The 16133-nt window shown below is 36.2% G+C and overlaps 3 protein-coding genes, 1 long non-coding RNA gene, 1 other non-coding gene and 1 pseudogene across 6 annotated transcripts; 4 read left to right on the top strand and 2 right to left on the bottom strand.

Annotated features, from left to right (window-relative positions):
• The first annotated feature begins 1385 nt into the window (after nt 1-1385).
• On the top strand, nt 1386-2320 carry LOC104744732 (transcription factor bHLH150 pseudogene; annotated as a pseudogene). The gene has a single exon (XR_015581490.1). The product of XR_015581490.1 is annotated as a transcription factor bHLH150 pseudogene (transcript).
• A 4080-nt stretch (nt 2321-6400) lies between these two features.
• On the bottom strand, nt 6401-8031 carry LOC104744733 (uncharacterized). The gene is made up of 3 exons (XM_010465832.3): nt 7526-8031; nt 7058-7206; nt 6401-6695 (listed from the first exon to the last, which is right to left on the bottom strand). Exons 1-3 carry the CDS (start codon nt 7629-7631, stop codon nt 6618-6620), a joined length of 333 nt encoding a protein of 110 aa, XP_010464134.1. The 5' UTR covers nt 7632-8031; the 3' UTR covers nt 6401-6617.
• Nucleotides 7927-12781, top strand: LOC104744734 (uncharacterized). The gene is made up of 9 exons (XR_015582428.1): nt 7927-8047; nt 8820-9760; nt 10062-10372; nt 10466-11015; nt 11132-11176; nt 11275-11370; nt 11622-11730; nt 11902-12155; nt 12234-12781. It is a non-coding gene; the product is annotated as an uncharacterized LOC104744734 (long non-coding RNA).
• On the bottom strand, nt 9948-12770 carry LOC104744735 (putative alkaline/neutral invertase A, chloroplastic). Its single transcript, XM_010465833.3, has 6 exons — nt 11919-12770; nt 11647-11806; nt 11263-11474; nt 10675-11174; nt 10514-10562; nt 9948-10428 (listed from the first exon to the last, which is right to left on the bottom strand). Exons 1-6 carry the CDS (start codon nt 12576-12578, stop codon nt 10102-10104), a joined length of 1908 nt encoding a protein of 635 aa, XP_010464135.1. The 5' UTR covers nt 12579-12770; the 3' UTR covers nt 9948-10101.
• Nucleotides 12782-13136: 355 nt separating the features above from the next.
• On the top strand, nt 13137-15732 carry LOC104744737 (nuclear envelope-associated protein 1). The gene is made up of 6 exons (XM_010465834.3): nt 13137-13650; nt 13828-14079; nt 14251-14358; nt 14739-15203; nt 15291-15392; nt 15492-15732. The coding sequence occupies exons 2-6, from the start codon at nt 13912-13914 to the stop codon at nt 15657-15659; spliced, it is 1011 nt and encodes a 336-aa protein (XP_010464136.1). The 5' UTR covers nt 13137-13650; nt 13828-13911; the 3' UTR covers nt 15660-15732.
• Nucleotides 15733-15883: 151 nt separating this feature from the next.
• TRNAI-UAU (transfer RNA isoleucine (anticodon UAU)) lies at nt 15884-15957 on the top strand. The gene has a single exon. It is a non-coding gene; the product is annotated as a tRNA-Ile (tRNA).
• Nucleotides 15958-16133: the final 176 nt, after the last annotated feature.

The raw sequence follows: 16133 nt of genomic DNA on the forward strand, positions 1-16133 counted from the left end.
CTAAATACCCCACATTTGCTTTGTTTATCTCTGCAAATTATAATACTTTCGTTTCTTAATGTTTTTAACTTTCTAACAGCTTCAATAAATTACTTTTGAATAGACAACCAAAGAAAAAATGTCAGGCTAAAATATATCAGTGAAAACAAATCCTGCTCAATACCGCAGTCTGAAATTGTATTGACACGTCTGTCATTTGAAACGTATTTTGTTTTGTAATAGTTTGTCTTTTTTTTTTTTTTTTTTTTTGTATTCTTACCAACCTAAATAAATATAACATGCGTGTTTCAATGCAACACTTTATGAATTTGAGCTATATATATACAGTACTAAGAATCTTTGACGTATGTTATGTACAAGTTATTAATTAGTTAGTTCTTGATATGGATATAAACATTTTTGAAGGAGAAAATATAACGTTATTTAGTATGTATATATATGACTTGTCTTTCAACGTAAGAAGTGATTGACAAGTGCAATCCAAAACTCTATATATTTCATGCTTTTCGAAAGAAAAAAAGAATCAACTAAATCAAATTATTATTTTCCGAAAAGGAAGAAAAATATAAAGAACATGTTATATGTTTCGCAAAACACCAAATACTGGAAAAAATACTATATTTGAAAGAAAGAAAAAATAGAGAAATTGTGGGCGAAAAAAATTGTGGATGATAAATAGCCACAACACTAAGCCTAAGGAAGGTGTGAAGGTCGTGAAATAAAACACCGTCACATGCATCTTCTCTTTTTTCCTATTCTTTTCCCTTTTATATATTTTTGGTTCCTTCTTTAAATTAAAAAAAAAAAATCTCATTATAGGTTTTTTGTTTCTTTATGTTAAAATTTTTGTTTGATAGCAATTTGTTCTATCTATTGGTTATATTGCCACCAATCATTGCCCTCCACATTAATTACATCAAACTCCTCCGGCTCCATAGCCACTTTTGTTCTTTTCATAACTAAAAAATCTACAAAGAACACACATAAATTATCGCCGCTCACCATCATAAATAGGTACGTAAAAAGTTTCATATTTTGCCTATGTGTAAAATATCGCAATGAAGATGGATATTTTTTGTTCCACGACGAAAGAAAGAAAAGATCTTTGTGTTCCAACCTAAAAATGCATTAATATTTACTATTATAGGATTTTTGTTTTTATTCATTTCACCAGGTCAATCATCATATTGGCCAATGTGAATTTTTGACGTACATTAATTATTAAAGAAGAAGAGAAAAAAAGAAATCTAAAAATTATAGGTATTCAATTCGAAAAAGACAAAGAGAAACCTAAATAAATAAATAAATATAGAAAATAATATAATTAAGAATGGCCACTCCAATATCTACCAAATGTTTTATATATATAGATGTCCCTCCCAATTACTCTATATCATTATCATAATATAAGAAGAAAGAGTTCGACACATTGTTCTCTGACTCGATTTAACATCATCAAGAAACAACAAATAAAAACGTTTCTTACGTGGTTTTCTATATAGATTTCTTGTGAATGACTTCTGACCAAGGAAATGGATCGAACCCTTCGACGTCTCCGGATGTAGAAGGGACTGAAACAATCCCTCTTCGCCGGAGATTGCAAAGAGGGCAAAGAGTGTTCGCTCCGAAGCTGTTGGAGGCTCTCCGTCGATCACGGAGAAGCTCAGAAGCTCCGGCGATCCATCTTAGTCAGAGATGGAGAGCCACGTCGTCGCAAAAGGTTTATTCTTTGAAACTCTATGACGCTCTTAGGCGATCGAGGCGGAGCTCAGCAACAGTCCGAGACACGGCCGACAAAGTGCTGGCGACGACGGCTCGTGGTGCAACCCGATGGAGCCGAGCCATATTGGTGAGCCGAGTAGGGACCAGTCTGCGCCGGCGGCAAAGGAATACAAAACCGGCGTGGGCATTGGCTGAGGGGGTAAGGGGAAGTGGTGGGAGGAGGAGGAAGTTGTCGGCAGTGGGGAATAGGGTTAGGGTTTTGGGTGGGTTGGTGCCGGGTTGTCGGAGAACTGCGTTACCGGAGCTCTTGGATGAGACAGTGGATTACATAGCGGCGTTGGAAATGCAAGTCCGAGCCATGACAGCTCTATCAAAGATTCTGTCCGAGTTTCAGCCGTCTGATAAGATCGGCTCGGCTTCATAGCCGAAGATTATAAGCCTTTGGTGTGTGCTATTTTAATTCTTTTTACGATTTTAATTTATCATCGGAATCTATTATTATTGTTTTTAATGATTTGTTTGTCCTCAAAAAAAAACAAAACAAAATTGTCAAAATCATCACGAGTTGGACGAAAATACTATGTTTTGTTCTTCTTTATTTTTTTGGGGTGTCGTTTCACAAGTTTTGAGTTGTAAATATTTTTTTCTTAAAAATTTGGGATTCCTAGAAATAATTGAATATTATAAGACTATATAATAAGTGTTTCAAATATTACTAGAAGCGTAATTCCAGAAATTAACTTTTAAATCCAACCATTTGTCTTTAGTCCACATATATGTTGATGATGCTCATGACAACTTTATATATTATAAAGATTAACCCATAGGTAAAAAAGTGTTCATCGGAAGTCTGAATTGGAGGATGAAAAATTTTCCTCAAGAATTCACATCATATTAAAGACTAAAGATTGATCAGTATGTTCGACCATTTAATTCTATAAATCAACGTTAAAGAACATTCTCAAAATTTTCAAGAAATCTATTTGTTTTAATTTTCTAAAGATGTATCTTTTTTTACGTACGTTGTACTGTACATCGGATATGAAAATCAATCGTTCATTCACCTAACACAATTTTAAAAGTTATATTTTAACCAAAAAAAAAGAAGAAGTAATATTTAAGAAAGACTAATTTTGATATTAATAAGCTATATGCCAAAAATTTGAAAATACTAAAATAAAAGTATAAATATAGACGAGAAGGCATGTGCATGACGACCCTACGGTCCGACTCTTTTGCTCATAGTGCGTCGCATGTGAGGCCTCTTTATCTGAATTTAGTTTCTTCTCGAACAGTTTTAATTTTCTCTTTTGTACGAAAATTAATTTAATAAGAAAATATGATAATAAGTTAAAACGACTTTCGTGTGTCCTACATATAAACAACTTTGTGAAACAAAATGAGTGCATATATCATACTTTGTCCTCACAAAAATGGATCAGGGTTATCTTTTATTTGGTATAGCTAAATTCGTACATGGCAAAAGAGGAATTATATTAGACCAAAGCCAACCAGTTTAGTTTGATTTATATGGTTTGTAATTTCTAAAATAAATTTATCAACTAAGGAAGACACATAACTGTGAAAAGAAAAAAAATCGTTTAATCAAGTATTTTGTCTTTTCTTATCTCAAAAGTTCTTCTCTAATCTTTTATCTTAACATCTTATTTCACTATGATGGGTCTACTGGATCATCTATTTGCTGTTTTATTGCAACTGCACGACTGAGTCTGTTGATTTACCGGATATGATAAACAACATCACTTTGTCTCTGCAACGGCTTGATCCTAGATATCATATTGTGAAAAAGGTTCTGGTTGGAAACTTAAACCTGAAATTCATCAAAAAAAAATCAGAATAATTCTAGGAGAGATACTGGACCATGTTCTTGGTAATGAATTGCCTCCAAATGTATTGTTGGCTTCTTCAGATTCAGATTTTACTCTACCATTACAATTTTTGAGGCAAAACGGCTATAATTTATTTTTAACTTGTACGTGCTGTCAAAACAGTCTTTGAGAAACGAGGTAATGTATGTATGGCGTTGGGACTGAATGTCTACTGAAGTAATAGGTCCCACACTTAAAAACTTACCGAGAGACATATAAGATAAGAAGACTTGGAATTAGGTCTTTATCAAGATTAGAGAGATCTTTTTGTTTAGGATTATATATTTTCTTTTAGAGAGATCTTTTTTTTTTCTATATCCTTTTTTGTTTAGAGAGATCTTATGCTTGATATATATGTACAAATCTCGCATGTGAGATTGATGGGAGCTGAGCTAGAAATGGTGTTCTAGCTTCTCTCTTTATGAATTGTACTGAGCTTACTATTTTTTTGCATAACTAGTGAACCTTAAAGCAAGAAACTCAAAAAAAAAAACTGAAAAAAAGATTGGAATTTAATTGATATTACAAATGCGTCAAAACTAAAAAAAATTAAAAAATACGTTAATCGAATACAATAATAATAATATATTTGCCGACTAAAAAAAACATATTTAAAACTAGAGTAGTTTTCGCATTGGGTATAGTTGATTTTATGACAAGATCGATCGATTCATTAGTGACGACGATCCTTTCATTTTAAAAATCACATTCGAAGTGTATTTTTTCGTGATGTTCTTTTTTTCAGAATCTTTTGTGCATCATCGGTTTTTACCAACTGATATACTAAACCCATAATAAGACGAAAACTACTTGAACTGAATGTGATAAAGATCATTTAGGGATTTGGGTTTTGACTTGGTTTGTTTGTTTATTAATTATATTGGTCCACTTAGTTATAGACTTACAGTGAGCAACGTATACCTTTCGCGAGATGCCAACCAAGTATGTGATATCTAGAAACAATATTAGGGAAATTACTAGTACTAACAATTATATATGAAAATTAGCGTGTAGCTTGCCCGAGTAACGTCCAAATAACAAAGACACGGACGTCGCTACAAAAATTTACAATACATGTAACCAATTGTGGTTGCAAGTGGTATCCATTGCGTTTTTATGCAAACCAGTTAAAGCATTTTCGATATATATCATGATTTTTATCCAGCTATAAGATAAAATCTTATATATGATCTCCAACGGCGATCCATTGTATTAGTCTTTTTGGACTATAATTACAAAGAAAAGAAAAACTATAGAAAATCTAAGATATGCTGTGATCATTATGTTGGGTGTGAGTTCAATGATGATAATGTTTAAGGTTAGATACAAAATGCGTTAATAAGTATTATCGACGACATTTTCATCACGAATATGAAAAGATTAATATTTTTGGCTTAAAAAAAAAATGAAAGAGGAAAGATTTTGCCATTAAAGAGGTGACACGTTCGAAGAGTAAAGCCTCAAGAAAAAAAGAGATGACAACGAAAACGGATGGAGACGTGAGAGAGAAGGTGGCATAATAATTGGGGTCAAGTGTGAGATGTCTTCTTTGATTCCTTCAAGGCTCAAGGACCACCCACCACTTTCTCACCTCCTCCGCCTCCTACACCTTTTTTTATAATTATCCTCGTGCTTGCTCTCATATAACCTTCTATATAGGGATTAGCCTGATTTGAATCCGAAAATCGAAATGGACGATACATGCATATATTTCGTGAAGCACAAGCCTCCGTTGAAAACGTAAAAAAAAAAAACCAAAGTAGTTGCTTGCATTTTGTTGATATTTGTCTCGGTGTTTAGGGTTGCCAAATGGTTCACGTTCGGTCTCTTATCTAAAAGACTCCAAAGAGTATTTGTGGTCTTAATCCGGGCTGGTCCAAATATATATGATTGCTAATTCTCTTAATTTGGATACAAAATGTAGACTTTTTTTATTTTGTCTTCGTAATACTTTCCATTATAAACATCATAATATATAGAAAATGGACATGTGATTTCCATGGTGGACACATCATCATCTATAGATAAAAATAATACATTGATGAAAAACAAACGAGTTATGGTTCGACCAGGCAAATATGAAATATGATAGGTCTCGACCCCCAAAATTTGGACCTTCTTTTATCTTTCTGTGTTTTTCGGAACATCGGACTTTGCCCTTAAAGCATGTTTACTTATGGCTAATTTGATAACAACAAAACTCAGCAAAATCCTTGAAATTTTGCCATTTTCGGGATCCCTTTTGTACTAACACAACAACCATATATTAACACCAAAAATGGCCCAACGTTATGGAGGAGTGGTCATTTTCTTATAGCATCGGCAAGTTTAATAAGTGTCATTCTCAATGCGGCTGTTTTATACACGTTGACCCGAAAGAATTGACCCATCAGAACATGAGGACATGATCTGATATTTTGTCTCTTTGTTACCATTGGACCACAGACGCTGCCGACCGATCCGGTGACGGCTTTTGCCTTTTGGGTTTTAAGTGTCAATGTTTTTCAACCAAAGAGACAAGTTATCAACTTTTCTACAGTCAAAATTGTTGACTGATCCAAGTACTTGAATCCAATGGTCACATATCTTATCTACAGCTAAAGGGTCATGACTTTGATGGGGAAACTTTTTCAACATGTTGGTGACTTTGTTGCACCTCCAAATCTCGCGAATTCAGTGTTCATGACTAGTGATCGCGTTTACTAATTTTACATAATTAACAAGTGCGGAGACTTGGAAGCCACTTTCATAATCTGTAGGCTACTTTTAAGGAGATGCTCACTTGTATCTAGACTAGTGGAGAAAACTATTATAGATGAATTGCGAAATTACACTAGGTTGTTAAAGTAACTTCCGTAAACATCAAAACCATCAAAACAAACATTACTTCTACTGTTTAAATTGTTCAATACTGAACTGGTTTGACAATGATCATTCAAGTACTACAACTTATTTTGACAGTGAAACCCAGCATGAGAGACTCACAGTTCAAACATAGAGACTTGATCAGGCCTTAATAGCGTCGGCTCTAGGTTTCCATAGCCCTAACCTGTATTTCTGGCCATACTTCAGTATCAGTTTCCTCTGCAAAAACAGAAATTCAGCACTGTGAAATCCATAGGCAATATAAGATAGGATAGTGAAAAACTGAGTCAACAGAACATATACAAGTATAAGGTGACATTGTTTCCTAAACCCAATCAACTTTCAGATAATAACAAAGCAGAAGTTATCCCCACAGGATCAGGAAATAAGGATATCTCGATCAGTTTCTTTCACTCATCCCTTCAAAAATGGAAAATTTCAAGAGTCCAAACAATGATGTAAAGGAACGTATCCAATATAATAGGACTATCTAATCCCCTACATAGTTTCAGATAGTTGAAACCAAATGGGCAATGAATGAATATTGAAGCAAAAGTGAGACTTGGGGTGGGTATACTTACATGTTTGCAAGGGATGCCAAGCTTCTTGAGTCGGAGGGTACGAGTCACAAGCAGTTTATGAAGGTCACCGATCTCAGTTTCAATTTTGGCAATGTGAGTCTCAGCTCCTTTACCAATCCCGCCTAGGAACTCTGGAATCCCAACCTTCACTACAATACCCACCATATATATATACAAGAATCAAACATAGAACCACATCTTCAGAACCAAAATTCCTAATCACATTGATCTTAACTGATTAATGGATTGCTACAATCACTGAATCATTCCAGGATAAGAAAATGGATCTGAAACCCAATCGAAACATGCCAAGCAATCAAAAGCCTAAGCTTACTCATAAACCTCCATATCACTCGAAAATTCGTAGAGACTAAAGACGACACGCAAATTTCTCAGCCACTAGATTACATAGTAAAAAGCAAAATCCACCAAAAATTCAATCCGAACGCAGGAATAGAAAGCACGCACCGAAGTAAGTAGGTTTGGAGTAGAATCTGGGGAGGCCTAGAGTCGAAGACGAGGGAGTTTTCCCTAAAGCTGCTCTCGCGCTCTGAATCAATCGTGCCCACGCCATCGTCGGTGCTCTTCTTTCACGTCGTCTGAGCGAACCCTCGGATTTGGCCGTTTGGGATTTTCTACTCGTGAAGGAGGAGGCTTAGGCCTGGGAATCCGAACCGAACCGAATTGTCCGAACCGAACCGAACCGAGATTCGGACAATTCGGTTCGGTTATATTTGTTTTTTGATTCCGATCGGAATGGTTTTCAAAAAATTTCGGTTTTGTCTTCGGTTCGGTTCGGAGAGACAAAACCGACGGAAACCCGAAATTTAACCCTAGGTATATAAGCTAATACACCGGTTTATATCATTAGTTCTAACCCTAAACCTAATCTATCTAAACTCTTCCTCTTAGCGGCGACAGAGAAAGAGATTCTCGAGTTTCTGATCTGATCCTGTGTTGTCCTGATCAACCTTGTGTTTAATCTTCAGTGTAAGTTCTTTTGTCTTAATCCTTTTGTTGTAAAGCATCGTGTAATCCTTTTGTCTTAATCCTTTTGTTTTATTGTTGTCCATCTTTGATTCGTTGTATAGCTCTAGGATTTGTTGTTCTTTGTTTCATTCTTTGCTTTTGATGTCCGATAGTTGGGTTTGGTTTCATTCTTTGCTTATGTTGGGTTTGGTTTCATTCGTTGGGTTTGGTTTCATTCTTTGGTTATGTTGTCCGATTAGAACTAAGTATCCTTTGGTTTCATTGTTTGCCTTTGATGTCTGATAGTTATAATTAGAACTAAGTATGTGTTGTTACTTATTAGAACTAAGTATGTCTTGTTCTTTGTTTCATTCTTTGCTTTTGATGTCCGATAGTTGTAGTTAGAACTAAGTATGTGTTGTTACTTGTTAGAACTAAGTATGTGTTGTTACTTGTTAGAACTAAGTATGTCTTGTTACTTGTTAGAACTAAGTATGTCTTGTTCTTGGTTTCATTCTTTGCTTTTGATGTCTGTTGTAGTTAGAACTAAGTATGTGTTGGGTTTGGTTTCATTGTTTGCTTTTGATGTCCGATATTGTTAGTCTTTAGACTTGTACTGATCTATGCTTTTGTTTGTACTGTTAGTGTTAGTCTTTAGACTTGTACTGATCTATGCTTTTGTTTGTACTGTTAGTGTTAGTCTTTAGACTTGGACTGATCTTTGCTTTTGTTTGTACTGTTAGTGTTAGTCTTTAGACTTGGACTGATCTTTTTCACTTGTTGTTTTTAACAGATGTCTCATGACTCTGGGGAAGAGAACATTGACCCGGTTCTACAAGAAGAGATTGATGATGGTCCGACAGCTTCTCCAGTTGGTGGGAAGAGACGACGAACTCAGGCTACAACTTCTACTATACCGTCTCAACCGAGGAAAAAGCCAGCTCATAGATCTCCGGTTTGGGAGCATTTTATTCAGCAAGCACATGATCAGGCCCTCGCCAACTGTCGGTACTGTGGTCAAGCTCTAGGATGTGACACAGTGATTCATGATCATATTCTATTTAGTTGTTGTTGTGTTGTGTTTGTTCGACATTGTTGGTTTATTGACAAGTTTCACTTAAAACCGAAATAACCGAACCTCCGAACCGAAATAACCGTGTCCGAACCGAACCGAACCGATCGATTAGTCGGTTAGATTCGGTAGAGTTTTCAGATTCCGAATAACCCGATAACCGAATAAACCGACCCGAATTAACCGAATAAACCGAATTCGCAGGCCTCAGGAGGCTGCTTAATTCGGCGTCGTTTGGTGGGAAATAGATCCACTCAGACACTCACTCAGTTATTTGACTTATAATGGGCCCAGCCCATTACCTCACTATTTTTGAGAAAATAAGATATTTTGTATTTACGCTCACAAGGTGTTTGTCAAAATTCCTGTCTGGGATTGGAATGTTTAATTCTGTTGTGTGTCCAAGTGGAAGGAAACGGTTTATGCATATGAGATGATCTCGGAGAAGAGTATCATGACCTGATCATGACATCAAATTATCCATGATTAATTGTTTTGGTGCTCTAAAAAGGAGCAAAGAATGGTGGTTGAATCTGCTTGTAACGTGTTCGACGAAATGCTCCTGAGAGTTTTGTTGGCATGAAAGTTGTATATGGATTTATGGCAGACGAGGGTTATGGCTCTTGGCTTTCTCCTAGTCCAGGAAAACAAACCTATAAATCGTGAGTTTTTTTTCGATATTGTATATTTCTCTTGACATTGATGACTTGGTTTAATAAATCCAGCTAAACTCTGGTTAGTTCTCGTTGGATTATCATTAGGTTTAGAGACAGGAATTTTGTTAGAGATTAAGTGCACTAAGTAATCACTCTTGTTTGTTGGTCAAGTTAGTAAGAACATGAACGTTGGTTTTTAGTTATGTTATGTTTCATCTGATTTCTTAGAAAACATATATATATATACACACCAGATGAGTTGTTGTACTATTAGTTTTGTTAACCTGTATAACATTTGTTGCAACAGGATTGTTTATATCCTAAGCCTGTTTATGGACAAAACCAATTTAGATAAGAATCTGAGACTTTGCTGCGGCTCGAGAGCATTTCTTCCGGCCTGCTTTGGTCAGAACGCAGACACAAGTCTCTAGAAGCTCAAGGTCTTCTTCCCAGAACAAGGAAGATGCTATTTCAGGATTTTGCAATAGTTGCTTTGAAGTTAAGAAGCCAGCAATTGTCCATGTCTGGTAGAGCCGGGACTGTTTTCCAATGAACTTCCCATTTCTTGTATCGTAGTACTCTGGCCACCGATCAGCTTGGAGCCTCTTCTCTGCCAAGGTAACTGCTTTCTCTGCTAATTCTGGTCTACCCATCTTGATGCATGCCAGTGTGAACTAACAAAAATTTTAACACATGTGAATTAATGTACAGCACGAGCAGATATATATATATGTAGTCTGATTAAAAACTCATGCTTACTTGCCAAAGAAGTGTTGGCCATGACCCGCCATTGTGGTAAGACCAAGGCCTACAGAACATATAAAGGAAGTCTGGTCCATCATTTAAAACGTATATGCAGATATAATTATTGTATACTACTTCAGAAAAAAGTATCAATATCGGAACAGAGAAGAACTCACGTGTTCTTTGGGTCACTCCCGGTTATTATATGCCACTCTGAAGATTCCAAAGCCGGGTAACATATCTTAAGCGGCATATGACCAACGAGATCGTCCCATTTCTCTTCAATCAAATTTAATATAGCTTGGTTCTGTTTTGGTGTTCCTAATGAGGAGATGATTGACAAGAGGTTTCCCAAGGTGAAGAACCTGAAATCCATGTGAGCAGGCTGGAGGTTTCCTATCAGGAATCCACAGTCAGAGCTTTCAGGAACCCAATCCATTAGCCACGGAGAAACCTGCTCTGGGTAGATATTGAACTTATTAGTGGCATCCATAGAGTACTCCTCTGTCTTGTAACGGTAAATCTCATTGATTTTGTTTTTGTCAACCCAATAGTTTTCTCTAATGTGAAAAGATAAAGCGCTGAGCCTGTTGCTAATTGTCTTTATTATGTTTTTGGAGCTGTCATTTACAGTTAGCATCTCACGAGAAGACCGTAGAGCGGAGTAAAACAAAGCCTGTGAGATCAACAGAATCATCATGCCATGTTAGTCAAACTTTTCTTTTTGAGAATTATAATCAAGATGAACTTATATGTGTGATTACTTGGATCTCAAGAGGGTGACCGTGGATACCCATTCGTCGATCTATCATGCAAGAGCCATCAGTGACCAACAGTGTGGGAAACATATCAAATCCGTCAGCTAAACACAGGTTCGCAATCATCTTTATCCCTGTCTGCACATCTATCCTCTCTTGCAGTGAGTAATCCCCTGTGATTTTCCCGTATGCCCTCAACAATATTATCCACCATAAACCTGAAAATTTTCTATTTAGACCAGCATGTGTGAATCAAACTGTTCAATTATTATGTTGCCAAACTGAAAGAATCAACAATTATTTATGCTTTGTTACCACGAATCAACAATTCAATCCATTCTTACTCTATTTATGGGAAAATGCAGATTGAAGAAGCTGCAAAGTACTGACCAGAATCAACAGGAGCAACACGACCTATAGCTGCTTCGCCAAAATCTGGATCCAAAACCTCTTCGAACTTGTCCTCTTCGAGAGGTAAAGTTCTGACTTTGAAACTCGCAGGCATCAATCCTTGTCCTGGACTATAACAGTCAACTGTTTTCTCCCAACTCTGGAATCACAACACACATAACAAAACTAAGGTTCATATATTTGATTTGAATGCAAACTCTTCGCTATTAAACAACATTTTCTGTTTTTTTTCAGGGAATGAGCATCAATACCTGCAACTGCAGTGTGTGAAGAAGGAAATTTCGAACAATTTCGCTTTCTCCCTTCAGCAGAAAAGCAAGAGCCGAAGGTACAAAATCTCTAATAAAGACCTGATCATAGTTTGATGGCAGTGTGTCTGTTGGATCTTTAGCAGCCATCGTTCCTACAGGGGAATCGCAATATGTCACTACAGAGTCCCTCAGCAATCTCCATGCCTCTTCCTCGGATTCATTGCTCTTAATACCCTCGTAACAATCTCCGTTTACCCTTTTGTCATCTCCATTGATCACCTCTTCATCTTTCTCATCTCCCTTTAACCTCTCCAGATCTAAAGGCTTCACATTTAAGCCGTTCTTGGTGTGTATTTTACCCACGGTCGGGTCATTCGCGCAGGTGGTGGAAGCAGAGAGACTTCTTGCCTCAGAAACAACCTGAGCTGTAGTAACAGAGCTCTGCCTGTCGGTACAAAATGGTACAGCATTTGTGGGTGTGAGGATTCTGTTTGATTCCGGATTCTTGTTTTGGTTTACGCAGCTTGAGAACCGAGAAGGATACGATCGAAACGCAGGGTCTCGGATGTATTTAGATGGAGAGATTCTTGTAAAAGCACGGAGAATGCATTGTGAAGGTATCATCATCGTTGAGTTTCCAAGAAAAGTGATGGCATTCATAATCAGGATCCAATACCTAATTAGATTGAAAAAAAGGCTTCTTTTGTGTTCGTTATTTATCTGAAAATTTTGTGATTCCTCAAAATGGGAAAATCTGTATTAGGAAGAAAAAATGTTTGTGGAATTTGGAACTAGTTTACCGCTATTTTGATCGCATCAAGCATTAAGGTTTCTATTAATACACCAAACTTCATTTTCGAAAATTCCTATTTGTGTACAAGTCAAAAATATTAAAGATTTGCTTGCTTAATGTGTGTTTACCCTTTGTTTAATCTAGTTTAAAGTATGTGTAACTTTAGATGCAACGTTAGTACCGGACACGTGACAGAGATCCAACTAAATAAAACACAATCACAAGGATCATTACGGCGTTTTGGTAAAAAATGACAAGAGAACAGGTTCGGTTTTTTGTGTTTATCTAACTCCGAACCAAAGAAGACCACTTGTAAAGGCCACGTGAGACAGTCCGAACCTTAAAAGTGAGTTTTCCCGTCCACCTTCTCTCGTTCCCCATCCACACATGTCCCTTAATCATAGCTTTAGCTCTACCAAATTATAATAAAATAATTTAGTAACATTTTTTTTTCTTGTCACACACTCACACTCACACTCACATCCCCCCCATTGTTTATGTTGTAATTATGAAGTATTTTTTGGGTTAATGATCCACATATTATTCTTCTTTGCTATATAGTTTGAAAGATGCGAATTTGGAGAATATACATATAACTGCATTAATGATTTGTTGTACGTCCCTAGACTGTAGTTGAGTAGTTGTGTTTGCCGAGGATTTTGGAGGGAAAGTTTGATTTTTGAAGTTCAAAGTTACCTTTTTTCTCAGTTTCTCTCTCTCTCTATAGCCAAATTCATTTATTCTGATTTCATTTGGATAGCTGTCTGTTTACTTCTCTTTCCTTATTCTCTCTCTCTCCTCTGTTCTTGTAGATATAGAAACTGAGAAATTAGTTTTTTAGATTCATCATTCATGCCATAATCAGAGAGATCTGATCTGATCTGATCTGTAGACTTGTTGAAAAAACGCAGAAAACACTCTTTATTTCTCACAGATAAGGTAAAGTCACAATCTTTGTTTTTTGATTTTTTATTACTTACTACAATTATTTTGTAATTGTGAAATACACTCTTCATTTATTTTCCTGTATTAATGGTCAACTACCATGTTCACATGCACCACAAAAAAGGAAATAAAAAACTAATTTTTATTTTTCTTTCTTCTTCTCTGTTTCAGAGTTTTGAGATTTGTGATTATGTGCATGTAAGAGCTGAAACAAATCATCAAGGTGTAGTAGTCATTGGATGAGAACTTAATCGAATGTCTTGTTCTGACAAAACGACGGTGGATCCACTTTTGAGAGATTTAAATGAGAAGAAAGAGAGTTTCCGGCGGAATGTGGTGTCTTTGGCGGCGGAGCTGAAGCAAGTGAGGGGTCGTTTGGTTTCTCAAGAACAGTCCTTTCTTAAAGAAACCATAACTAGAAAAGTGAGTACCTTTTCTTTTAAATGAATCATTTATTCTATGATTGATTTGATTCTCTTCCTTTTTTCTTCATGTAATTTAATGGTGGGGTCAAATCTCAATTTCTGAGTTTTAAAATAATTGGATCAGGTAGAAATGATTTGGTTTTTCTTTTGGTTTGTTTGTTTTTTTCAGGAAGCAGAGAAAAGAGGGAAGAATATGGAAATGGAGATGTCTAAATTGCAGAAGAGATTGGAAGAAAGGAATTGTCAGCTTGAAGCTTCTGCATCTGCTGCTGACAAGGTTTTACTCCCAAATTTGCTTCCCTTTCTTAGTATGATCCAAAGGTTTCATCTTTGTGGTCTTTGTGTTATTTCTTGAAACTTGATCTGTTCTTCAAAGAGTTATTTGAGTGGTTTTAGAATCCTATCAAGATTAAGAAGAGAGCTTTTGAGACATATCTTCACATGGTTTGGCTCTTTATATTTGTTATTAGGATGTAATATATATGATACGAGTTTGTTGGTTTGGCAAAGAATATGATATTTTCAGTGTGATCCATTTGTGTATTAGTGATCTAAGCTTAAGGTTGCATTGTTCCATCTTTGCATTTATGTTCTTGTAATGACATATACTCTTGGTTGGACTAACTGATTATACAATCTTTGTTGTTGAGAAAATAGTTTATCAAAGAGCTGGAGGAATTTAGATCAAAGCTTGACGCAACTAAGCAAACTGCAGAGGCTAGTGCTGATTGTGCTCAATCTACACATATCCAATGCTCAATGCTTAAAAAACAACTTGACGACAAGACACGTTCTCTCAGAGAACACGAAGACCGTATGACTCAGCTCAGTCATCAGCTTGATGATCTACAGAGAGATTTAAGCCTAAGAGAGTGCTCAGAAAAGCAACTTAGAGAAGAAGTTATGAGAATCGAGCGTGAAGTTAGAGAGACCATTGCAAAGGCTGGGATAAGTGGCATAGACTGCGAGCTCCGGAAACTTCTAGAAGATATCTCTCCAATGAAATTTGAGACGATGAATAGACTAGTTGAGGTAAAAGACGGAGAGATTACAAAACTGAAAGATGAGATAAGGCTAATGTCAGGTCACTGGAAACATAAGACTAAGGAACTCGAATCTCAGGTGCGTCCATGTTTTGCCTTTATTACATTTGTGTATATTCTATCTAAATTCTGAGTGTAAGTTTCATTCTTTTAAAACAATTAACAGCTGGAGAAACAGAGAAGAACTGATCAAGATTTGAAGAAGAAAGTACTGAAACTAGAGTTCTGTCTACAAGAAACACGAAGCCAGACAAGAAAGCTGCAGAGGGTAAGTAGTCTATAAGTCCATAGTTTAAAACATTCGTGTAGCTTCTTGCTTTGGATCAAAAGGGTTCTTATTTTTGTTGTGTGTGTGAATGAAACACAGAAAGGAGAAAGAAGGGACATGGAGATCAAAGAGATAAGAGATCTGATGTCGGAGAAACAAGAGCTTAATGAGTCTTCTTGGGATAAACAGAAGTTTTGGGACAATCCAGGGTTCAAGATCGTTGTATCAATGTCTATGTTGATGTTAGTGGTAGTCTCCAAGAGATGACTTTGTCTTTTTTTTTTTGGTATTGTATAAATTTAGTTGGAGATAATTAATGGAAATCTAACTAATGTATTAATTGATGTGTATGTGGTAGTAAAAAGTAAAAACAGGCTTCCGTTTAACAAAACTGCGTTGCCCTTTATTTCTTACTTAGTTACTTTGTTCTTTCTCTGTTTTGACTTTTTAATGTTACTATAATAATATTTACGGTTAACTTATGACAACAAGCTTCCGTAGCTCAGTTGGTTAGAGCGTTGGTCTTATGAGCCGAAGGTCGCGGGTTCGAGCCCCGCCGGAAGCATATTTTTTTAATTTCTTAAGGCCCATTAAGAAACCCAATTCATAAATAAAAACTGGCCCATGAAAATTTTCAAATGGTTTATTTTGTTTTTTCTTGCCTCTCCGACACGTTCGACACGTGGCCCCGGTTCAGCCTGTAATCACTCTTTGGAATATTCCGATATATATCCCATAAAT

Source organism: Camelina sativa, chromosome 15 (assembly GCF_030686135.1).
Source record: "Camelina sativa cultivar CO46 ecotype springtype chromosome 15, ASM3068613v1".
NCBI classification, from domain to species: Eukaryota; Viridiplantae; Streptophyta; class Magnoliopsida; order Brassicales; family Brassicaceae; genus Camelina; species Camelina sativa.